Here is a 25,884-nt window from a genome sequence, read left to right as displayed (position 1 = left end):
ATTGCCCGAAAAATAAAATCCGTTGGAAAATTTATTTCCATCTTAAAAGTTAAGTGGAAGGTTGTCTTTTTAGAAAAAACTCACGTTTTTTTGGAAACCGAGGGTAATAGATCAATTTCGATTACGATTTCGTGGTACTCTCCCTACCGTTTCCTCCTTTTGCGGAGTTCGTGCCCCACGAACCATCTATTTTCCTTGCCCCTAAATTCCAATACTTATCGCAAATCACATGAATTTTTTCCCTCCCTCGTGTTCGTGTTCTTCGTTATCATCTATAAACTGCACCTTTAAATTCGCCGAATTATTTGCTCTTTCTCTACTTTCGAATCAATATTTTTCTCCTCTCTCTCTCTCCCCCCCCTTCCTCTCCTTTTGCTCCTGTACTTCTTAAGCCGTCGGAACTGCGCTCGAGTTTACTTGAACCAACACTCGAACGTAATATCCACGAACAGAGTAGATAATTACACATCTAGCAAAATCAGCCATAATTGTTTTTATGGAGTTAAGTAGAGTAATTGTGCCAAATTAATAACCACTGTACCTAAATTATTTCTTTCAGATTATAGATAAGAATCACGCGGGCAGCTTGAAATTACTGCATACTTCGGGTTACTTTTCAAAACTCGACTTCAATCACTTATTTACTCGATTCATCGACAATGCAGAGACAAAGGAGTACCCTTCGTCTCGACGATCTTCGTGCTGGACAAACGGAATAAATCTGCAAACTTGGTAGCTCACGGTATGCTATAACGTTTCAACCGACACTCCTGACAAATCGGAAAGTATGACGGAATATTTTTGATCGTCTTTCTTGTTTCGCGCCCTTTTGAACTTTTGGCATATCCAGTGCATTAGCAAATCAATACCGAAACGTGGAACGCGAATAAAATGACTGAAAGTCGTTGACTGGTGCGAAAAAGATTCGAGTTCCCATGTCTATTCAAAGTTAGTATCCGAATCGAAGCAATTTGCAATTTCGATTAATTTGCTAGCAATTTTCGTTATCAGGGTTGAACGTAAATTCGATATCATCTGCTAATTTTCTGCTCGGTGAAGCTGGTAAAACCTAGAGGAAACCCGATATTCCTTTCTCGACTTCACGAACCATGTGACCGTAAAGTAGAACAAACGACAGTGTCGAAATTTCTCATTCTTATTCTAGGTTTCTTCGTTCTTTCGATTTTCGCGGTAACGATTAAACATTTTCTCTTCCCAACTTTGAGAACGGACCGTTTCCCAAGATCCAAAGATATTTCCATCTGGATAGATGGAGATTTCATCGATCGATTTGCCACATTTCGACGTCGTGCGCTCTTGGAAAGAAATCGCTCGTATTTGCACCTGCGAACACGCATGGTCGATTGTTTCTCGTATCACGATAACGAAGAGTAATAGGGTTTGCCATGTCAGGCATAAAAAGCGTAAAAATCTCTGGACAGCATTGGCAGATGACTGGGAGGGAGTTGTCCATTGGTACAAGCGGAAAGTTCCAAACGTTTACATAAGCGTTATCTCTATCGAGATTTATTGATCGATGCACTCTACTTCCGTGACCCATCGGATTCACATGGGATTTCAGCGATCTTTCTCTCTTTCTATCTCTCCCGTCCTTTGCTCTGCTCTACTCTACTCTTTGCCCTTGTATCTGCTCTCTTCGTATCTATCCGACTCTATCTCCCCATCCTCGGCCGTACCTGTTTCTCTCACGAGTCGGATATTCGATTGGGGTCAGACACTTGGATTTCACACGATCTATAATGCAGCCCTTTCGAATGGGATAGAATACGGAAGAGGCTAAAATGAGCACGTGCTCGAAAAATGGCAATCGAATACGCGGCATGGACGGGAAGCTACTATACAGTCTGAAACGTACACACGGTTCGACGGACACTAAAATCGGAGGGAAAGCATCGACCGCCACGCCACGCCACGCCACGCCACGCCGCGGCGTTCCATCTCGCTCGAAAGATTTCAAAAATCGCTTTGATATACAAATGTGTACTTCACCGTATAAACCGGTCACGGTTCACCGAGAATTTAGTCACCTTTGCGAGGTGCAACGAAAAAAGATGGTCAGTTGCAATAGCGCGTAGACAAATGCTCGGAAAACGATATTTTTTACGCGCAATCGACCAACGTGTAACCTCGTAACTAAAGTCCAGCCACCGACTCGACAATTTTTCACCTATCCCGTAGGAAACCTCGCTAAATATTCCACGTGTCACGTACATAACCCTGTCAGAAATATGTCGGTTGCTCCGTTACCCTTCCAATCGAGTTGTCTTTCTCTTTCGACGCGTTCGGCAACCTTTTCCCCGCATACCTCTACGTCTACGTCTACCGCGGACATTTCCTTCGAGCTACGTACACGAATAAGAGGTTTTAATGCATTTAGGGGAGATGCATCGTGCAACGCAACTTTGAAAATGTCGCGCAGTTTAGAACGGGTCCGTGTTTACCCCACCTCCGTAATCCCGACGGCCTTTCCCTAATACATCGGCCGAAGCTGACCGCAACACCAGACGTCGAGTTTGGCATTACAAGCACTAAATCCCGTCAAACCTATCAGCCTTTGGTTCCGTGTCCTCTACTGCCCTTTAACTATTCTCCTATATTCGCGCCTCTTCCTTCGTTCGCAAATACCTACGCGCAATCCTTCCAATTCCGGTTTCTCTCCCACATTTCTTCCTTTTATCCTTTACTCGAACGCGGTATCTCTGATCGTGACTCTGGTATATAACTGTCTGACAGGAATGTAGCAGCCGCCAAGACGTCATCGCGTTCCAGAACTTCGCTGTGATCCGCTGTGGTAGAACTCGACGAAACGAATAAGATTTATCGATGGCTGTGATTACCTCCGAAACCTTTCAAACGTTAATGAATCGAATCGATTCGAAGCAAGGTAACGTTGAAGGTAAAAAGGATTTTCGCGTGTATTAGAAGAGCGCGAAAGTTTTATTAGCCAACGAATAACGAACAAGGAGTTTTACGTCGAACTCTGTGCCATGATTCATCAGCCTTTCAGGAATGATGAAGAGAGCTACGTTTTGCCCTCCTCCCTTCTCCCTTTTTGTCAGCGTTCCTCCGATCGGCGAAGTAAGGGAGAGCTCGAGGAAAAGCACGAGAAAGAGAATGAAGGAAAACATAGCACGCTCGGTTTGAGCGGGAGGATTCGTCTCTTCTTTGGGCGTCTTTCATTCCCTCGTCCATTCGTCGGTGCTGCAATCTCGAGAATTCTCTTCACCGCGTTTGACATTGATAGGGTACGCGAACAGCCTTTCGCTCTTCCTCGTCCCGAGGAATTTAAGGAAAGAAAAAGTCGACGGAGCGGAGAGAAAGAATAAAAGAGAACGGCATCTTTCGCGTGACATAGCTTGTCGAATAAAATACCGGCTTCTCCGGGACAGATTGGAACCCCGAACCACCGAACCTGCGTCCTTAGGTGAATAGACCGGTGTCGAGAAAACAAATAGATGGTATGAAAATAAATGCGAAATGTTCATTGTCAGATTCGTTTCTTACCCGATTATTTATATACTTTTAATAGTGCCATGCCGATTGTCCATACTCTCGTTGCGATTAATCGACAAATGGCGCAATGTCACCATCTCTCCGCAAATCGAAGCAATATTTCGACCTGTTATATAGCGTCCTATTCTACCAGCGTTTCGTCTTTGTTTTTAGTTGATCTAGTGCCCGTACTATCTTCCTGTTTCTACATCTAATGCCTCCTCGCGCAAATGGTGGAGAACGAAAAGACGGAAAGAAGCGATAAAACTTGGTCGACGAAAGTTTTCTCGATACGATAGGATACGATAGGATAGGATGGGATAGGATAGGATACGATACGATACGATACGATACGATAAGATGGAAAAGTTCCGGACTGAAACAACTCGAGTGCACATAAAAGTATCCAAGTACGAGGCGAACAATTCTAATTAGGCGCGTGGCTTTTTCCCGATATCGTTCTCTTCAATCGGTATCGCAATAGCGTTATAGCGTTATAACAAGATATAAAATATCGTCACGATTCGTAAACGATCGCGAATTATAATCGAGCAAAGTCCGGTCTATATTTATCTTCTGCAGTTATACTAAACAAAGCCCTGTAATAACATGATTATAAAAGCTACCGGTATCAAAGATAATAGCACAATTATAGCGACTGCAACGAAGGGTCAATAAAGTACTTATGTATCAATTGTACATTTTACTGAAATTGCTACTCGAAAGCTTCTTTGATTCCTGCCATTGGACGATACACTATGCTACACAGACCGTGATACGTCTTTATGCTATAAACCTAGTATTTAGGTCAACGATCGAGAAAATACTTGTACGCAAAGAAGTTCGATGCCGAAGAAGAAAGATATCGAAACGATAGCAAAGTCGGGTACGAAAGATCGAAACGAAAGAAGGAACGAAGCGAGGGAAAAATTAAAATCGTTTTCAAGTATCGAATAAATAACGAAAAAGTGATTCGCAGAATTATTCGTTAAACGCGAAAATTTAGCGAAAAAGAAAGGAAAATCCTGCTGCTGAAAATTGTATCGAAGTAAAAAATTAATTCACCAACTATGCTTTAATTATCTATTATTTGCAAATTCAATCTCTCGTTAACAACCCCGTTCGCTACACTTTTGTCCAACGAGAATGTAATATGATTATTTCTGCCTGGAGATTGGATATGCTTCGATAAAAATTTGAGATTAACATGAATTTCGCAAAAAGAGACAATGAACTGGTAACGACGAGGATGGCTGGATCAGCTTGTTAACGAAACCAGAACTCTGAGAGGATAATTGTATCAGTTGATAGATAGGATAAACCTGATCGATCTTATTTCAAGTTTCGATGCTGGATTTGACTTATATCTTTTTAAAATATATAGGTAGGAGTTGAAAAATTTGAAATAAATAATGGAAAATTTAAAGCTCACGCTAGGAACGACTGGGCGAGAGTTTCGCGTTTGCGTGCCAATTTACGCCCAGTGTCCTGTGAATTTCTCGCAACGGGATTATCGTTTCATTCGAAATTTCTGTTTCCGTTCATTTGTAACAGCGATATTAACTTTTGATATCTCCGAAGTTCCGTAACAAACTTTTCGCTTTAAAGTTACCAGGTTTAAACATTTACCGTACAACTAAATTACGATACAGGAAGATATACACGTATACGGTTCGCAAGATGCGCTTGGCATCGAATAAGATCTACTCGGCATGAAATCATAGCGGAATCCTTCGTAACAACTCGCTGACACACGAAGGGTTCCAACCGACTAAATGAAGAGGTTTGAATCCTGAATCCTGAATCGTGAATCGAGGACGTGGCAAGGGGGTGCGAGGCGGACAAGTATCCTCTTTCGTTATGACGTGCCAATAAATTCTACGTGGCAAGGGTTGCCGTTCGTTCGTTACCTTGACATCGACAGCTTGTTACACCGTCAAGCCGGCCGGCTTACGGCGTTGTATACATAATTCAGGTATTCCTATGTGCGGTTTCTCCGCCACGTGCAGACGTTTTCAGGCAAAGAGGCTTCCCTCTGTGCAACTGCCACCCAAGGAAAGCCAATTTTCTCTTTACGCTTTTCGCCTTATTCGTTTCACGCGTTACCATCTTGTGTTCCGTCCTATCCCTTCTAAATTTAAAATTCTTCCCGATTTTCTGGCACGCGCCAACGTTCAGATTTAACAGTACCAAGGGATCGACGAGGGTTGCGAGATCACGTTTCAACCGATCGCAATCGAACCAATCGCGAGCTGAATTTAACGAAAACTCGTCATTTTTGTTCCGATACTCGTTACTCGAAATTAAACGAAGGACGAATGTTCAAAGGTTATTCGTAACCCAACTATTTTCTGGCCTCGGATATCCTCGATATACTTGGCGTACTAACGAACGAAAGTTAGAGGAAGAAATATCCCTCCATACGTTACGACGTGACAACGAAACGAAATGAAACGGAATGAAACGAAATGAAACAGAATGAAACAAAATGAAACGAAATGAAACGAAACGATATCGAGTGTATGTAGGATATTATAGGACCCCCGTAGCAATAGCATCGGCCATGGCGAGAATGTATCACCGTTAATATATCGATGGTAGTAGCGATCGATAATTCGACTCGCTCGACGGTAAATCACGATTCCGCGTAAGGCCGGTTTTTCCACGAGAAAAACTGCGAAAGGGGTTAAATATTACATCGACGATACATCGTGTGCAACGGACCGAGTCACAGTATCCATCCGGTTTGTCCAAAGCCACGGGACTACTCGCAAACCTCCATTACACGGACTTTATTCGCCGTTATTTTCCGCTAAGTTCATCCCGAGTAGAGATAACGAAACGTCGATCATCCAAGCGGACTGTCACTATTTCCATGAACGATGGTAATTATTTGATCGATGGAATCGAGTTATCCATGCCGCACCGATCGTCTACCTTCCGCTTTCACCGACACCGAAATACGGTAACGTTAATCCGACGTTTCCTAATTTCGCGAGAAAGACTGAAAAACGTAGACGAGGAAAGGCAAGAAAGAAGACGAATCGGTGAAATTCGTCGACAATCGCGCGGCTAAGAATGCCAATTGCGCTCGCGTGGTTGCTCCCTAGCGACCTTTGCAAACACTCCAATTTTCTTCCTTGCTTTATTCGTTCTTTACCTTACAGCAGTTCTTCTTGAAGACGCGACAGCACGTTTCACCAAAAAGGCCACGTACCCCACCGAGGCCCCTTTTTTCTTCTTTTCATTATTTTTTTTTTTTTTTTTTTTTTTTTTTTTTTTTTTTTTTTTTTTTTCTTCTTTAACCCTCCCCCCTACACCAGTGACGAAAAGAGCGACAAATGCAAGAAAGAAAACTACGTGACCCGCGATGGAAATGTCCACATTTATATTTCCTCTTCTCGAGGTTTTCGAGCTTCTGCTTTCCGCACTGACATTAATTTGCCCGTTTCTCGGTTTTCGTTTCTCGTTTCTCCTGCTTCCCCTCAGTTCGCCATAGAACTCTCCACTCTGCACCCTTATCGTTCAAAGAAATTCAAACGCGCGTTTTACGTCTTCTAACTCTCGGATATCTTTCGAGCCAAATCCATATTCGATAGCCACAAGTTCTTTCAATTAATAAAACTCTGGATAACGCCAGACGAATGGATTAGGTATGTTCATCGTTGTCAGCGTGACGAATCGAGGATCGCGGTATTCGTGAGTAGAAACAAGTTTGCCGCTAATATTCCACACAATGACTTGAACATTAAGTGACATCGGTATACGCGGACACCCTTAAAACTTATTCTTGACTCGGTAGAAGTTTATTTAAATTAAAGCGCGCAGATAAGACAGAGTCGGTTTCTCTTCTTCCCTAGCTCGCCTCTATTTACACCCGCAAACACCAACCGGTTGCTCTCATCCCGAGAACGCAACTGTATCCAGCATAGCTGCGAGTTAAAGCACCGTCTAATTAAGTGGCGAAATTACGAGCTCGTAGCCGAACTTGCTAAACCCACTGGACGCGCGTTGTTCCGGTCCAGGTTTCCATCGCGTGAAACTGAAAACGGATAGTCCGTACATGTTACAATCGCCTCGAAACGATAGGAAGAAAGTCCATTTTACCCGGTACATCGGAAACATCGAGCCGATCCGAACAGCCAATAATGAACTCTTAATCGTTCGGGATACATCCATTTCGGACGGTATCATCCGTATGCGTTTCGACACGCGTCGCCGTTGTGAAACATTTTAATTACGTTTATCGTTCGAAGGGAACACGAACGCGCGAGAACAACATCGCATCGCGTTAATGCATCTGCGGAAATAAATATTCATATACGCGTGGATCTACGCGAATTAATCAGACCTCGTATGAAACGCGCAATACGATTCCCAGTTTTATTTCGCGTTTGCTTCGTTATCGATTCGCGTCCAACCTGATTATGAATTCGTTAACCTGCAATTATCTCGGCCCACCTGCCACTTCGGGGTACGTATTACGCGCGATTCCTGTATGAATTCGTAGCATCTGTCCATAGAATCGTGTAATCTCGTGATCGAAAAGCCCTGAGAAGGAAAACGAATGGGGATGGCCGAACGTGGAGAAAAGGAAGACGCGTTGGCGTTCGATTAACGGCGCAACAGAGAGCCGGAGCTAGAAGGGAGGCAGGATGATCGGTCGACTAGGTTCACGACGTGTTTCGTTCGTGGTCCGCACCGAAGCTTGGCCGAACCTGTACACGTGGAGGAGTAGCCGATACTCCGTCCTTTACCTGGATTATTCGAGATACTCGATACATCTCCGCGAAATCCCGGACACATTTTCCGAACCAACGAGCTTTTGCCTCGCTATAGGCTCGAACGGATCAATGCGTGTACGGTAGATGTATGCGAATCGTAGTCATCGATCGGCATTAACAATGTACAGGTGCTTTCACTCGCGATAAGGCTTTGCGATCCAAGCTGGGCGTATCGCGGATTAATTAGGTGAACTGTTCTATTGTTATACCACTTGCGCGAAACGAATACACTCTCCCTCTCAATCTATAAAGAGTACACGCTCTATTCCGTAGATCGCGGGATTGTTCTTAATTAACCAACGGTTCATTGTAATCGAGAAAGTCGAAAAGACGAGTTATCATTCCTGCGTAACAATTATCAATTTATACATAACGTTGGTATCCGATAAAACGGGCAACCCCGAAGAACTATGGATTACGCGAGAACGTCGCTTCGCGTTCCTATACCTATTCACGCCTTTCTCTATTGTAGGCGAGCTCGCTGGATAAACGCACGATGCACGCGTGAATCGGAACCATCATGGAGGCGCTCCGATTGATTTTCCTGTTGCTGGCATCGTCGCGCTACTTCCTACGTCCGATCGGTAAGTCCAGATGTTATTCCCTGGTTGATAATATAATCGCGACGATCATGGAAAGAGAATACGGAGAAGAAAGGAAACAAGCTTTCACCCACGGAGAGTACCACCGCGTTTCCGTCCTCTCTCTCCCCCTCTCTCTCTCTCTCTCACTCTGGTGCTCCGACGCTGGAAACCCGTCCAAAGGAACAGGAGGCCTTAATCACGAAGAAGAGGAACAGAGGAGCAGACTTAGCCCCAAAGGTGGTCGGCTATCTTCATCCAGAGGAAACACTAGCGGCGGTACCGGCGAACTTTCTCAATTAGTGCTGCAGCCTGATCGACCAGCAGCTCATTCGTATTCACGATGAACCCGGATCCGTAGATAGAGCAGACCGATAGCCTTCCTCTATTCGCCATCACTCCCGTTCTCTTCCAGTTTTCCGGACACTTTCTTCGCGCTTCCTCTTTGCCGCGGCTCTTCTTCGCTCGCGAAATTTCGAATTTTTGCGAGCATCGAGAGATCCGGCGCTAGAACCGTGCAAAAGTGGTCTCGTTTCGTCAATCGATGTTATTTCGACATTAGCATACGAAAAGCTGCGAAAGCACGAAGAGGAACTCGCGTTTACCTTTTATTGCGCGAAAACTATCAGCTCTAACGGCTGTAAACCTTTATCGAACATCTCACGGATTCCCGATGTGCCACTATGCGCTAACCGAGACAAATGTCGACGGTTGAGAGCAGGCATAAACGGTAAAATATGTTCGCCCGGCAACTTGAAACACGTTTAACGCGAAATACCTTTAACGAAGATAAAAGTATCGCTTGTCCCGGAATAAGTTATTTCATCCAAGGTGCGGAGCTTATCCTTTACCGTAACGATGTAGATAAATTTCACGAAATAATTCTGCGAGCATGACGTTAACGTGGAAACTTGCTTTTTGCGATTTTTCGGAACGTCGGTCGTAAAACAAAGCGAAGAGTCGGGTCGATGGAACGTCAACGAATAATAAAGTAACGAAGCTCTGGGAAACACGCGAAAATCGCCACGTTCTTGCATAGTGTCACGCGAACACTGTAACCTTTCCTCGACTTCGATTCGTATCATCGAAACGAAAAGCTATACCGTAAAACGGTCGCGTGCGGCCGTAAAGCGTACAATTCGCGAAAAGAAAGAACAGAGACTGGAAGAAAGGAAGTAGCTGTCGGTTCTTTTAACGAAAACGTAACCGGTGTGATAATCGTGAGTAAATTTAGTTTGCCAATTGCAGAATTAAATAGTATTTCTCTCGTTGCGATTCGCGTTGCTTCGTCGCGAAATCGCTCGTCCACTTTCACTCGAATCACGATCTCGGTCGTTAAACGGATATTTTCGCGGATCTTTCTGTAAAAAAGAAAAATGCATCGAATAATCCAAAACGGAAAGAATAACGAAGAGGAGTCTTGCGTCGTCGCGAAACAATAAAGTTCCACTGGGTAAAAATTTATTTGGAAAATCGACGTTTACTCAGTCGAAGGCGGAAGATGTAAATGGTTGCAAGCAGATCGACGGTAAGAGAAATTTCTTGGAAAAAATCCACGCTATAAAAAGTAAACTGCCCTTATCCTCTATCGAGAAGAAGTAGTTTCTTATTTTCTGCTCCCAAGTCCAGGAAAACTTGTTTGCATCGTTATTGGCTACTTTCTAGTGCCGAAGAAAGATCTTTCCCCCTGCTCTGCAAGAATGACTCGATTTCCGTTATTCTCCCAAGACTAGCGTTCTCCGGTTGACTCGTAATCGACTACTATTTATCGTCGACCACTCTCGGAATCGGCAAATTTGAACGTCTCGTCGTTTCGGAATCAATCCCTGCAAATCGTCCAATTATAAACGTTTGTTCTTTCCTTGTCTCGATAAACCATAAAACTATCGCGAGTTCGGCGAACGTTGGAATCGATAAATCACGAAACGAGTGATACGAAACGCAAATTCGACTCGCGATATTTGATACGAGTCAAAGGAGTCGACCAACAAACGTTCGATATACCGTGATGCGGTACAGAAAAATGTTCGTTTCTAGCGGAGTATATATTTACGCGCGATTGTATCGATGCTCGTCGATATTTGATCATCCACTGGACGCATCGTTGATCCTTCTCGTAACAGTTGTTCGCAAAGTTCACGCCGACCTTTATCCGATAGTCAAAGCCCTTTAAGCACCACATCGGGGGAAGCGGTAACACGCGCCGATTCGCGTGTTTACACGATCAACCAAATTGAATCGAATCCCAATCTGACCAAATCGTTTCGGACTTTTCTGAAAATTCTGCGCGAAAGCAAAGTTGATCGAGCGAAATTTAAAATGCTTCCAGTTGTTGAACCGTGTCGTCGACACTTATCGTCGAAAGCTGCGTTTTCGCCGGTTGCCAGTCCGTATCGCTAACGTTAGCAAACGTATCTGTAGGCATTTCACCTTGTTCATCCGCAAAGTAAACGACGCGTTACCAAGCTGCCTGATACAAGGCAACCAACAGGAAGAACCGTACCTTTACGGATACAAAGCTCTTCCTAAGTCTTGTCACCTTGAGCTATTTCATTTCCCTGGTATCTTGTTTTACGTAACACGTCGCTATACTACGTGTTTTCGTAAACACATGCCCTAACGCGATATCACGAAACATCCATGTCGCCTTCTCCTCGCGTAAACGCAAAGGAAATTGTCGCATTTAACGAAGCGAAATCGTCGATCTTCGAATAATTCCAAAACGATTTAAACTCGTTCGAAACGTACCAGACGTTGTAAAACGGACTCGGCGAATCGATTCTGTTTATCTATCTGTTTATTCTATTCGCAAAAGCTATAAAACGGACCCTATTCTCTACGGCGACGTAAAGAAATTACCTACTTTGAACGACCATGCTGCACCGTACGGAATGATTTAAAAGGTAGTTTCCTTGATTCGGAACGCTTCGAGGCAAACAATACTTGCTTCCGCGAAAACAAACGTACCTCGAATTTCGATCGATACGAGGACTTTACACGCTTCCTCTTCCTTATCGGCGATTGCTCGACGATGTATTCTACGCTCGATTTGGACGCGATTCACGAAACGTGGATACGAACCGTGGGACGTTCGCCTTTTCAGATTCCCTCTTTCGTACCGGAAGAAGTAGATCGTAATTCCATCTCCTCGGAGTCAAAAAATCGTCGCTTTAATCAAGAGACAGAGGAGAAGAGTGGTTTGCAAGCCCCTTTGCGAACGTTGCAGCTGAGCAGATAAGCCGAGCTAACCCCGAGTTACCGGCCTCTCTCTTTGCCGCTGCAAATTAGCAGGCACGGCCGGGGCTGAGAGGAGCGTACAATTTTAAGGCACTCGCTCTAATAGGTAATGCAATTTAAGAAGCTCGTCAACCAGGATGGCAGCGAGATCGTAGGCAGATGGCCAGTGGAAGAGGCGACCGAGATCCTTCCTTACGCTGGTGAACGTAGAGCGAATCTTAAATTCTGTGGCCACCGTACCGCCTCGTTTCCGTCTGCATAGCTGAGTGAATAACTTCGGTAATTACCATCGACCTAGTTGCAACCAACGCTCCAGTCAACGTTTCGAATCGCGTTTGACCGGGAGTGCCGAAACGACGACTTTTGATACGATGTCGCGTCGATTCCAAATTTCACCTTTCTGCATTCAACTCGACCCGTGACGCCAAATTTCCCTATCAATGACTACACTTTCACTGTCCATTCCGAATTCGAATACCGATAGCACGAATTATCTGTCCCGAATCGGTTCGCGCTCTCCGAGCCTTTCTCTTCCCTCGATCTACGAGGAAAATGGCCGGAAGAACAATTGAACGAAGAAAACCGTGGACCGATGGAAACCGAAAAACATCGCGTTGACCTCTGTTGACTTGGCACGATCTTTTGGCTCGTTCGATCAGCATTCGGTGCAACGACTTCCGTGGTCTTCGTGGACGTCGCGCGATATTTTCGAGTAATGTAATTTCTTGAGTTTTCGGCTCGCCTCCAAGTCGTTACACGTACGTTATTCGAAAATTCCGTCCAGCGGGGACTGTTCGACCAACGAGACTCTTCTGGTTACACGCTAGAACGGCACCGTACTCCTTAAACCGGCGAGGAGAACGCGCCAGTGTAAATCGAGACATCGTGTTTTCGAGCGACTATAGAGACGGGAATAAACAATGAAAAGATAAAAGCTTAACGACTGGAGTTTTGCGCGTAAAGAAAAGACAAATACACGTACGATAGAAAGGTTTGCTCGAACTATGCCAAACTTTCCCAATATGCCACTACAAAAGGTCGTTTTTTTGAAATTCATTTCCTCGAAGAACGTTCGTGCATCGACGAGGCGTTGAACGAGAGCAGAGGAAACACGGTTTGTTCTTTTTTACGATTCTCCTCGAATTAACGCAAACAAACGGTAACGGTAATCTTTGACGATCGATATGTATAATACGAAACGTTGTTTTCGATATTTGCAGATGGTGCTATTCGCGGCGATAAGCTGGTCAACGAGGAGACGCAGAATCGGAATAACGTCCTTCCTTCGGTAGCTGCGCCTGTCAAGGATGTCCTGGCGCAGACTGGCGGTAACGCTATGCTACCCTGTAGATTCGCTGGTCCAGGAATAGTGAGTACTCCGTATATGTATACCTACAGGCAAATATACGCGTTCCAGATGATGTATGCAAGAGAGGCGGCTCGCGTACAAGTGGACCCGCCCGTGTATATACTGGCTGCAAGCCGACCTGTATGCGGGTATTATACATGGGCCGATGAGCACCAAGGAAGTATGCGCATCGTACACAAGCTTGCATGCCATTGCGTAAAGCAGGCACATCGATAAATGGCCGTGCTGCAGATTGCACGCACACGCGGCCTCGGCATTGCGCATTCCGAGAAAACGTTCCACGCCTCGCGGTCTCCGTTCCCCGAGATACCTTTCATACACCTGTATACGTTCTTTGCTTCGAATCGAATCTGCGGAAAGACGAATGTCTATACGCGGAACGTATTAGTTGGCAGGGTCTTAAATAGTTTTCGCGTAACAGAAAAGAGGTTCGGGGGAACCTCAGAAACGTCGTACGTTCGCGCCTTAAACATTTCACTCGTACAGGTTTCGTGTCGCGCGTAAACTCCGGTAAGCATCAATTATTTATCGAAACACCGTGTAAAGCGTCTAGCGTGCTATTTTAAATTCAACCGGCTGAGCGAGCGTCGCGGTGTCGACACGATGCATTTCAGCAACGTAAACCCGATGCACCACGCGTTCTCCTCCCGTTGCTCCGTCTTTCTCACGAGGCATGCTCGTTAATAAATGATCGGAGCAGCGTACTGGCGTATGCAAGCCTCAGGCTGAGGTCACTCGCCATGGCAAAGAGCGGAAATCGGGAAACGTATCTCGAAGCGAAGGGCTAAACCTGGTCGTTTCGCGCAACAGACCAAACGGCCCGTTCGCCGAGCGAGCAACGCCAAGAGACCGGCAAACAGGCGGATGAAAGAGGGAATGTCCGAGAGAGTAGAAACCCTTTCCTTCCATCTAGAAGGCTGTTCCGTAATTCCTCGGTTTTAATGTTGCAAGCGTCGACGCGCCAAGAACCGCAGTTTCCTACCTACCCCTCGTTGCGTTCCCTCGATCCGACCCACACACACATACACACACACACGAGCGCGTGCGTGCAGAACTTACCGACGAAAATTTGTATTTCCCGTGAGTACGTACAATGAGAGCGTGATTAAGATTCATGTTGCATTATTCACGACATAGATGCGCGAAATCGCTCTGCTATGAAGCAATTTTCTTCCTACTATGAAGAAACGCTTCATCAACTTTAAGGAAGAGTAACTTTCAACGAAGGAAGTACCTATAATATTCTCGCGTGGCTTTACTCCCTTCTCTCGAAGATACGTATGGCCACGACTTTCAGCATTTTAACGCCCTCGAATCTACGCGCAATGCCCATCTCTGAAAGGTATAGGGAAAAACCTGAGAAATCGTTTAACGATTTTTCGCTCCTGTTCTTAACGCTCTGTGATACGTAATCGAAGAATAATATAGCGCAAAATGCAACGCGATGTCGGTGCTCCGCTGTTTCATTTGCGCGAGAAATTGCAAGAGAAAATCGCATTTCCCTTGTCCTTTTAAGTTAGCGGGTGCCGCGACTAAGCTTTGGCCGTGTCGCGGACCATTACTATTTGGAAAAGACAGACAGGATTGATTCTCCGCTCCACTGGCAACGGGCGAACCCTGTAAACTCACCAACGATAAATTATCCTGCATACCAAGCGGAAACCGATACACGCTTCTGCTGAGTATCCCTTTCTCTCTTTGTATACGATTTTCTCGCAAATAGTCGAAACACGTTTGCACTCGAGCGCGGTAAACGATACGGATAATCCAAAACATACGTAGAAGGTACATAGACAAACGAATAGATAAGGGAGAACTAGTTGGACATAAGACTGACAACCCTACTGCTATGCAATGGAAGCAGGAGCTTCGAGAGAACGTGATTCCGGCTGTATTCTTCCTATACGTTCGCACCTCTTCCAACTTGTCCGTTTCTTTTCTACATGTCCGACGTACCTGTTACGCGTCTAAAGCGTAACCCAGAAAGGAATCTTTCCACGAAATCCGAACATCGTGTCCTCCTTGTAGATTATCGTCCGTGTTACTTGTACTGCGATAAACGCACGTTTATGTCCACTAAACCAAATGACCGACCGATATCTTGAAACGCGACAAGAGATTATATCGTAGATACGTTTGCACGACCCAATTCTCGTGAGAAGCTACGGTTCTGTGGCTGTAATTGCATGGAAACCCACGAACATCTACGACACTCTTACGACACTTTCAACCGTGAGAAAAGTAAAATCGTCGGAAAACCTAAAACTTTTAATCACCTTCCTACTAAATGTCTCATACAACCTGAAAACCCTTGGCTGACTTCGCGATTCATCGTCAGTCGCGAACTTTCCAATTTTTCTTCTTCGTCGTATTCTCATCGCGGCATCGCGCAAATTTGTGAAAAAAAGATTAAACGAAAGTGGAACGATATCGACAAAATATCATGGAAAGAAAGATCTCACCCTAACCATCCAAGTTACTACGCCTCAATGTTTAACCTATACACTTCCGAGCTCGTTAAAATTAAACGATAAACTATGAGTACAGGTGTTGTTACACTCGTATATCGTTCATTTTAGCTTCAACGATATTCGCTTACTTTGCAGTAGCAATTGTACGAGTGATATCTGCAATAATACGCGATCAAGGGTGGCAAATTGAGCCTCTCGGAAACAATAGAAATTCGGAACTGACACAGTTAACTGGCCATTCGTAACTACGTATCGATACCGGTTCAGTTACGCTGCCTTTGTTATCAAGTATAGCGCAGCGAATACCTTTTCTACGAGCGAAATTTTATCTACTCTTTTGGCATAAGTTCGCGTAAAGACGCGAGTACAAAGAAACAGACACATCGGAGAAACCTGTAGACCATCCGAAACGAAACGATATTATTCTTGGCATCGTACGAAGGAATATAGGGGCGTTCCCTAAAAGTACCCTGTCGTGCTGGAAGCAGAGGTGCAAGCTTCCATGCTCGTTGTAACTGGAAATGCACGACGCGTGTTCGCCTACAAAAGGACACCTAGTGCTGGCCAAAGATCGATTCGTACTAGACTAGAATTTCAATTCGAACCGCCGAGGAATGTCTCCGATTACGAGCGTGCCGATACAACAGACACGCCGAAAAGATTCGATGGAACGTGTCGTGCAACGCGGTACAGAGTATAATGATCACGAGCCGGGTATACTCATACGCGAGTGTCGAAAAATTTGATCGATTCGGATCGAAGAATATTTTGTTAATCTCGGGATCGTCCTATCGATCGACTAATCGATTCGAGCATCGGCATGGCCAAGTAAGCGGGACGCGTTAGTTGCTGGTTTACCGATACGCGTACATAGCGCACGATAGAAGCGTTTCGACGTTATATTCAACTGCTGCGCCGAGTATAAATTTCACGGTGGCCGGGAGCAATATGAATATTTCGGAAATCGGTACACGTGCGCTCGAGATCGAGGAGGAAATCCCGTCGGGAGTCAGGAACTTCTCCAATTTTCTGGTTCGAATAGCGAATTGTCTCTGGAATGTCGTAGAAAGTTCGTCTTCGAATATCGGACTCTGCCGTCGCGTACTCGACGAATTTTTCTTTTCCTCCACGCTCTAATCTATCGGTGATGCAATCCGTAAATTTCTTCCACGATCGTGCAACTCCAGATCTCCGGGACAAGTATAATTTTCAATCGGCTTACGAGCGATAGACGATCAATTTAGGGAACAGGGTGGAATATTAACGGGCAAGGATTTGAATAATTATCAAGGAATTTATGAATTTCGCTTGGCCGTGCGATGAACGTTCGCTCGTTCGTTCAACGTGCTTCGTAATTATCTTTAATGGACGATAATTTTGGGTCGACGCGATGGGCGGAGCATTTCGAAATTTTTATCGCGTCGTTTACGCGCGTATCACGATCGAAACTTTCTCGCATTATAAATTCCAGCCGCGCCACTGTGTGACATCGTTTCTCGCGTTTTCCGAACATCTTCATCTTTCACCCCCCAACGAAGGAAAGGAGGTATCGATCGTAAATTTAAAGCGCTTTCGATTTTTCATAACGTCAATCATCGACAAAGTGCAAACTATTTCGAAAACAAGATCGACCTATTTTCGCACCGACCAACAATACGCACCGTCCCTGTATGATTTCATCGCGGAAATAACGTTGACACGTTGATGGGACGCAGCGAATATATTCCGTTTGCCTTGTTATCCCGTGCTCGATGTATACACGGCTTGATACGCGAATTAACGAATGATTCGAACATCGGTCTAATGTGCATAATTATTTCCTGAGCAACAGCTCGTTATCCGCGTTTCCCAATACGCGTATTCCGCGTCGAAGGTAAAAAGAGGAAGGAAAGAGAGGAAAAATAGGAAAATATTATGAAATTTCTCGGGAAATATCGAAGCAGAAAATAATGCCGTCGATGCACCGTGACGAAGTTACGAAGTGTCGGAGTTGGATGAGAATATTCTAGGATCGCGACAATCTCGATTCGTGTACGGGGAACAGGGAAGGCAACGGAAGTAGACGAGAACCATACAGCCTGTATTCTCTGGAACCGATTCGAGGTCCTGCCAGATGGTGGCAATATGGTGGCCCGGAACAGGACGCCACCGATTTTCTCATAAACCGGTAAACTTTTGTACGAGTTTCTCGAGGAGAGGAGAAAACAGATGCCGCTTCGTAAAGAGCAGTCCGTCGAAGAAAAAGTTCGTAGGTTAAAAGTCCATTAAAAACCCAACTGTCCGAAGAAGGAACGAAAAATTGCACACGCTTTCAAACTATCAAGCCTTGGAAAGACTTTTAATGAACAAAGATAATGAGAGAACAACGAGCATCCGCGTCTAGTATTAGCAACGATAATTTTGTCTCCGGAACTTTTGCCTTTATATCCTATTGTACATTACATAAAGGAGAGACAATTTTTGTTTTCCCCGACTCGTTATTTATCTTATACCGTCGTTGTTCCTTGTTCCGGCAACTTTGCTGAAAGAAACGTAAATACCTAGGACGCATAGCTCGCGTGTAACAAATTTCGATAAATAAACGCACGATTAATTTATGATTAATCTCTCCCACTGCGATATAAATATTCGATCGAGTGGGAAACGCGACCCGAGCGAATAGAAGACAAATATTTACAACAATAGGAAATACGGCAGAAAACATGGATATAAATTGCGTTGTTGAGCGTATAGAATGGGACAAAACGAAAAACGAATGTAAAATATCGTAGTACGCAATGATAATCGTCAATAACTATTAAGAGATATAACGCATAAATCAAGGAGTAAAAACATAACGACGCGTAACTAATATACAGATAACTGCATCGATCGATCGCTTGCAAATTATCGGGTTAACGAGCTTTATCGGTTATGCGAATTATCGCGTATTATCCCGTAGATTACACGTTCTTCTCGCATTTTGAACGTCGGCATAGATCCCTGGAAAAATTCTCAGTCGCGAGACGTAATACGTGGCGTTACTTGAAACTTGCACCAAGCTTCGGAAACTGTAACACAGCTGTAAGAACCGGAACTAGGAAGTATCGAAAAAGTCGATAACGTTTGCGCGGGGAGGAACGATCATGGTGCGATGGACGATGACCCCATGGGCGATTCGGAATTTCGCGACAAATCGAAACACGCGAAAAAGGCAATCGATACGGTAACGGGAACGGAGTCACTCGGTAGAAGCTCGATCCTTCCTTCGATCTTTTATTCATGACGCACAGGCGTCAAGCTGCTTCGTCTTTCCACACCTTTTTTTCCGCGCGCTCAACTACGTACCTCCAAGCTTGTGCTTTTCTACTCGGACGCGTCGCTTTGCATGCACGAAGAACAAGCACGAAGATCGGCACGCGTCCCTGACGCGAATAGGCCACATTTTATCCCCTATAAACACGCAGGGTCTTCGTAAATCCACTCGATACGAGGTCGTGTGATATCGGTGCGATGAATGAGAAATCACGCGAGAGTGCGTTTGCTCAGATTGCCCGGTTAAACGTGTTTCACGCATGGATCGCGAATCGAACTTCTAAGAAAATAATTCAACGTATCCTTTACCGACTACTCGCGCCCTCGTTTATCTCTATTGGTTAGCGAAAGCAATCGGAATACGTTTCACTCGTTAAGCCTGATATTATTCCTAGTAGAATTAAATTTAAATATTGCTTTTCAAATCGTTCTAATAAATAAGGAGAGATTTATTTTTCCCCGTTAATTTTACATATAGCTCGTATAGCAATCTCAACTGTGGATTTATCGCGCGAACAATAGGTAACCATAGCAGATACTATCGAGACGATACGCCTAACTAACGAGTTACTTTCGAAACTTCTCAAATATCGAGTCTCGATATTTGTGAGTCTCGAAATCTTCGACCACCGATCTTCGTCCATATTTTAAAGGTCTCGTTTGCAACGAGTCTTAAAATCCCTTAAACCGTCGTTAAGGTCTTGACGATCGTGCAGTTTTACGAGACTCCTCGACTTTTACGATTCACGCGGTACGTGTACTCGTTTTACGACCCGAATGATACGATACCTTGTATCGATCAATTGTTATAAATTAAGCACTCTGATTAACGATATTAACGAGAAACGGCCAGTGTCCATGTTATATCTATAGCCTATATGCATCCTACAAGTTCGAGACGATGACGTTTCCTTTGCGACTAAAAGCAGCTTTGTTACAACCGGAACCGTTCGCCGGCAAGCATTCATTTCAGCAGCGATAAATTTCCTCGACACTGACAAGTTATCGTACGTGTGGCATAAGAGGAAATAGAATCGCGTGGTTCGAAATGGACGAAACAATTACCCAGCGATACCTATTTCGATTTCTCGGAACGAGCTGGAACATCTTAGTTGCTTTCGAGCTTATTCTTCCTTTCAAAACCGAGTATATCGTAGAAATGTAAGAGGAATTTAGAATTTTGGAAAAAGGAGGTTAACCGAGCTGGCACGGCGCATCGTGGTGGTCGAATTCAATAAATTTATCGCAATCACGAGCCGTTCTTCCGAGGGAGACATTAATTAAACGACGCGCCGATGATATCGCGCTGCTGCGTTCACACGTGCGGAGAAAAGCCTGATTAATGGAACCCGGTTGACCGGAAAAAGGATCATTTTCCCGCTTCTCCTTTATCGTCAGCGTAAAATGAAGATTTTATTAAGTCTCCGATCCATATTTTGATTGCCGTATATATCATTGTTGACCGTGCAAATCCAATTATACACGAATGCAAATTGGATAAAACGACGAAACTATGCGAGAAATTCATATGATAATTTTGAACACGAAGCACAAGGATGATCGGATTAATGGTTAGCGTAAAGATCAGACGTTGATTCGTAATACGTCGCAGAAGTTCATTATTCGACTCGTTTATACTCGAGTGCTCTTATCGAGCCGGTGCTCATAGATCTTCAGACTCGCATTAGAAAATCGCGAAACCTACTCGCCGTGAACGTCGAGTATACTCGACGGAGACAATTAAGGCACGCAAATGGCCGGCCTCCTCCTTTTCCCAGCGTCATCGTCAGGAATACCAACAGGGCTGATATCTTTTCTCGCTCGCTACGCGATCAATTACAATTTTACGCACACCAGCACAATAATTATGCTAAAATTTAGAAAAATTTCTTCCGACCAGCATGCGTAATTCTACTGGCAAAAAAGAAACTTCGCGCATACGCGTGATGTAGAAGTTAGAAAATCGATCAGGCTTACGTATTCAAACTTCACCTTTATTCGAGCCGACTGAACGTGGAATTGGAGGGAAACTCGAGGAAACAAGGATTCGAAATCTGCGACAAAATCATCCGAAGTGTACCCTTATTTTTAACTGCGGTTCAATCCCCATTGAAAAAGATGGAATGTATCGAAACAGCTCTGACTGTCGGTACATCGATCGGTGACGCTACTTGATTCTGCTAAATCGTTGACACTGCTATAGCGTGGATGGCCTCGTACATTTTCGTAATATTCTTAGCTCGCTTTCTTTGCTATGACCGTAAAAATATCACCTGTCACAAGATGGAAATAGCATTACGGGTGGATAAGCTGGATGACGATGTTTCGTACTTACGGAAGAGAAATGGATTTATTATTAAAGCTACTTTCCTTCAATTATATGGTGTTCCGTAAATATCACAAGAGCAACGGGTGTCTCGAAACGAGTATCACGTTTATTAACTAGAGGTACTAGCAGAAATCCCATTAAGAATGCGAAAACTATCAACGTTGTAGTTATCGGAGAATTAAATGTAACGCGATAATTTAAAAAAATTTTTTTATATTCGTTACACTCGTTCGTACGAACGCGTTTTCGCGTTGTCCTAGTCGAGTTAACGGCATTCGCGTGATTGGGAATTTATTTCTTGTTGTAGGTAACTTGGATCAGAAGGAAAGATAGACAGCTATTGACGCTGGGTACTGGTACTCATGCCATAGACACGCGATTCATGGTGGTTTCGAACAGCCCAGATTGGACCCTGCTGATCAAGAATGTTAAACGCGAAGACGCTGGACTGTACGAGTGCCAGGTAATTTAAGGTATGACGACGTTAAAGCGGATCGGAAGGGTTTAAAACATATCCTTTCGAGACAGATTCAAACTCGGTTCAGCAACGATTTATTCGTTTGAGCATTACGGAGGCATATTCCGTGATACCCGGCGGACCGGATCTTCACGTGAAGCAAGGATCTAGTCTTCGACTAGAATGTCAACTGATAGCATCCACGGAGACACCCAGCTTCATCTTTTGGTATCGCGAGGGCCGCATGATCAATTACGACGACGAACCTGGAGTCAAAGTCGAGGCTACGAAAAACGGTTCGATTCTCGTGATCGACAAAATGAAACTCTCCCACGGTGCTAATTATACTTGTTCGCCGAGCAACGCCAAGCCAGCATATATCATGATACATGTAATCGAAGGTCAGCGATCCATCTTTTTTTCTTTAAATTTTACCTTTCTCTTTTCTTCGCGAATAAAGAGTGCTACTCTCTATCGTTCGCGAAATCGTTCGTTCCGAAATGTTTTTCCTATTTCTCTTTATCCGTTGGATCGGAATGATTCGCGAAAGTTCTATTCGCTTTTGCAACATTTCATTTTGCTACCCCATCTTTTGGCCTACCATTTATCCCAGTCGGCCAAACGTTACTTTCTCATTGTTCTGTTTCTGTTTGTAGAAGAGGAAAAACCGGCGGCTATGCATGGCGGTGATCGACGAAACGCTACGTCGAGGGCGTCCATCAACGTCATGTTGATTTTCCTGACTTTCCTCGGCATACGCACCTCGAATCGGCAAGTCTGCGTCACGTGACCAGCCTACCGTGCCAATTTTGTTACCGAATTTATACTACCTACTGCGGGATTGCAAATAATTTTCATTACATTTTTCTATCTTCTCTTACTTTATAGCGTTACCCGCCAAATCTATACTTAAAGTCATCGGCAATTCGCAGACATGCAACGTCACCTGCTGAATTAATCCAAAGTTCACCGGCGCGGTAAAATGTCAACTCGAAATAACAATATCGTGCGAGCGACATACAGATACGAACAAAGATGGTACTATTTTTCGCGACCTGGCTAACTCAATGTAAAATTATAAGACACCGATACCACGATTTCGAAGAATTTCAAAGTTCATCGGTCAATGTATGACAGATAGATGTACTAAAATACTCGATATCGTTATGCCAACGGTTCAGTTTTTGGAATTCAAGATTATAACGCTTCGTTCTTAAACGTTAAACATCAAAGACGCAACATGTGCGTATTTACAACGCTGAGTGCAACGTGCAACATTGTTCGTGGAACGCCAGACGGAACGTAAACTCAAGCAATATTAAATCGTATATTATATTCATTTTTACTCTATCCTTGGAATATTTTCGTCGAGATAAGCGTACAAAGGTTCATCTTTATCTAGATGCATTCGCCGAACTATCTCTTTTCCTAAAACGAGCATGGGCAAAGGTATGCACGACGTCACGATGAAAGAAGTAGTCATCCTTTTGCATTTTTAAACAGAAATAACGTTGAATTAAACGCTTGGTTGCCGTAAAGGCGTAAGACACGCCAGAAATTTCTGTAACGAGGAAAAGAAAAAGGCGCGGAACGTTCTATCGATGTAAGATACGAATCCTCAAGCACGACAAGTATCGTATTCAGCGGCCGCTTTCACGTTCCCATAAGTCGGTCGTTTTCCCGCGTAAATAAAAGCGAATGCATAGGAAAGTTCGCGTTCATTCGTGGAGGAATCAATGTAACAAAGCAGTGACACGTTAATGATGAATTGAAAAGCAAACATTTTAAAGTTTAGATAAATTCAATGTACTAAAAATGTACTAAAAAGGTCACAGCATGTCGCGCCGCACACTGTTTACCGTTTAAACGAGCATAAAAGTGTACTCGATAAATCTTAAAGCGTGAAAAACGCTTTTTCATGTTTCGTCGAAAGCTTCGCGAATTAACAACGTTCGAACGAGCCAAAAATCACGTTACGAATACCACGAATGATCCCGTGCTTCTTTCAGTACGCCTTACATCGCGTGAAAATCCACAACGATTTTTCCTCGAACGAAGGCGATCTCGTACTCGAAAACCGAATAAAATTAACGCGATTATCGTTTCGTCCTCCTGTCTAGTCTTATACCTAGTCTTGCAATCCTACGTATCTTACGTTGGAAAAAAATATTAAACTCGTCTAACGGAGGATGCTTCGACCTGAACAATTACAAAGTACAATCATCGTTTGTCGTATGCTTTGTCAGAGGAAAAGAGGGGGAGCTATTCTATCTATTCGAATCACAGTTCCCAGGTAATATTAGAACTAATCACTCGATGTATTAATGTGATCAATGTACATACGTGTATGCTAACTGTAATACCTACACTAAATCGAACAGATAACGAGTATTTGTAGCAAGAATGTTTCTTTCGCGGGGTGCAAGAGTTTCGCAATATCTTTTTACACGTGACGAAGCATTACGCGACTTATCGAATAAGCGTATAAGTTTTTACTTAGGACGAGTAACAATTTGTCGATGATTTCTCGTTGAAACGAGCTTTCCATTGTCCGCTCGGGTATTAACGTGACCCCTGTACGTAGCGTTATAGAACCTATTAGCAGGAATTTCATGCTCCAAATTATAACGATCGACATTTGTAGATTTGATTCGTTTAACAATAATAGACGCGAGTGATTTTAATATCGAGGCTTCAGATTAATTTTCGTCGACTTATCGGAAAAAGGCAGATGAACGATATGGAAATACACTCGCAGAATAAAATAATACGTCAGATTTTCATCTCTACGATATTATAATGTACAAAATAAATTGGACATTTTGAATCGACCAAACTATAATTATTTTACGAGCGAGTCCAAGTCTAAGTCGCGTAGTTTAATATCGCGAACGTTGCATCGTAAAACCGAAATATATCCAATAAGGACACGAGACAGAATTCCTCGTATCACTGTGATTCTAACCTAAGGAATTTCGCTTCAACCCATGGAACATAATAACTCTCGTTGCCCCCGGGGTAACGTATAATAAAGATGTATCTTCTGCCGAGAACACGCTTAATCGCGTATTACGAAGTAAGTACTTGCAAGATGTTTAACGGGAAAATTATGGTCAATGGAAATATTAATCCTTCGAAAGTCCCGATGGAAATTCACCTACACCTACGTAATTTGCGTACTCGCTACAATTTTATTACAGCGATTCTAACGACGATTCTTGCAACGATTACCTTTCTCAGCGATCCTCGAATTGTCGAACATCGCGAACTAAAGGTAAGTATTGCGACTCGGTATACGTATAAAGTCCAAAATTTCCGATGATCCGATAGTCACGTTCTCAGCACCGTTTCCAATAACCGCAGCTTATTTCCCACCATTAATCAAACTAAACCGATAACACAATACCTAATTTGGTATCCGTTACACCAGAGGCCCAAAATGAATACGAGCTATCGAATTATCGTATGAACGTATACGAGGCAAGTGCACACGTCGAGTATATCGAATTCGTCGAAGATGTATCGCATAGATATTTATGACGTTCGACGATTAAAATAATCTCTTATATCCATTGTTACATTTATTAACTTATGTTCCAACGAAATGAAATTTCTTTCAGTTCCCAACTCCACGAAAACGTGATACTTTCTTTGTATCTGATCCATGTCGACTGTCGTTTTAAATAACGCGTCTTATTTCCTTCTTTAAGATAATGATAATTATTTTTTTCCCTCGCTTGTCCCTCGCTTGATTTGGATCGGATGGCAGGATCGATCCAATGCCGATAGATTCTATGCCGATGGAAAAGACATTTCCACGAGTATATTACCTACGGAGTTTTAATTGAA

The 25,884-nt window shown here is 43.8% G+C and overlaps 1 protein-coding gene across 1 annotated transcript in view; it reads left to right on the top strand.

Moving 5' to 3' along the window:
* Positions 1-24,779, top strand: part of LOC108548446 (neural cell adhesion molecule 2) — a 38,027-nt gene extending 13,248 nt beyond the window's left edge. The window contains exons 3-7 of the mRNA XM_017901369.1: positions 8,770-8,881; positions 13,336-13,484; positions 21,886-22,041; positions 22,103-22,436; positions 22,692-24,779. Of these exons, the coding sequence (XP_017756858.1) occupies positions 8,818-8,881; positions 13,336-13,484; positions 21,886-22,041; positions 22,103-22,436; positions 22,692-22,825 (837 nt within the window). The 5' untranslated portion in view covers positions 8,770-8,817 and the 3' untranslated portion in view covers positions 22,826-24,779. The remainder of the gene's footprint in view (positions 1-8,769; positions 8,882-13,335; positions 13,485-21,885; positions 22,042-22,102; positions 22,437-22,691) is intronic.
* Positions 24,780-25,884: the final 1,105 nt, after the last annotated feature.

The sequence above is a fragment of the Eufriesea mexicana genome, unplaced genomic scaffold, assembly GCF_001483705.2.
Source record: "Eufriesea mexicana isolate 0111107269 unplaced genomic scaffold, ASM148370v2 scaffold1523, whole genome shotgun sequence".
NCBI lineage: Eukaryota > Metazoa > Arthropoda > Insecta > Hymenoptera > Apidae > Eufriesea > Eufriesea mexicana.
The sequence above is the reverse complement of the archived record's forward strand: the minus strand, read 5'-3'. Positions and strand labels throughout refer to the sequence as shown.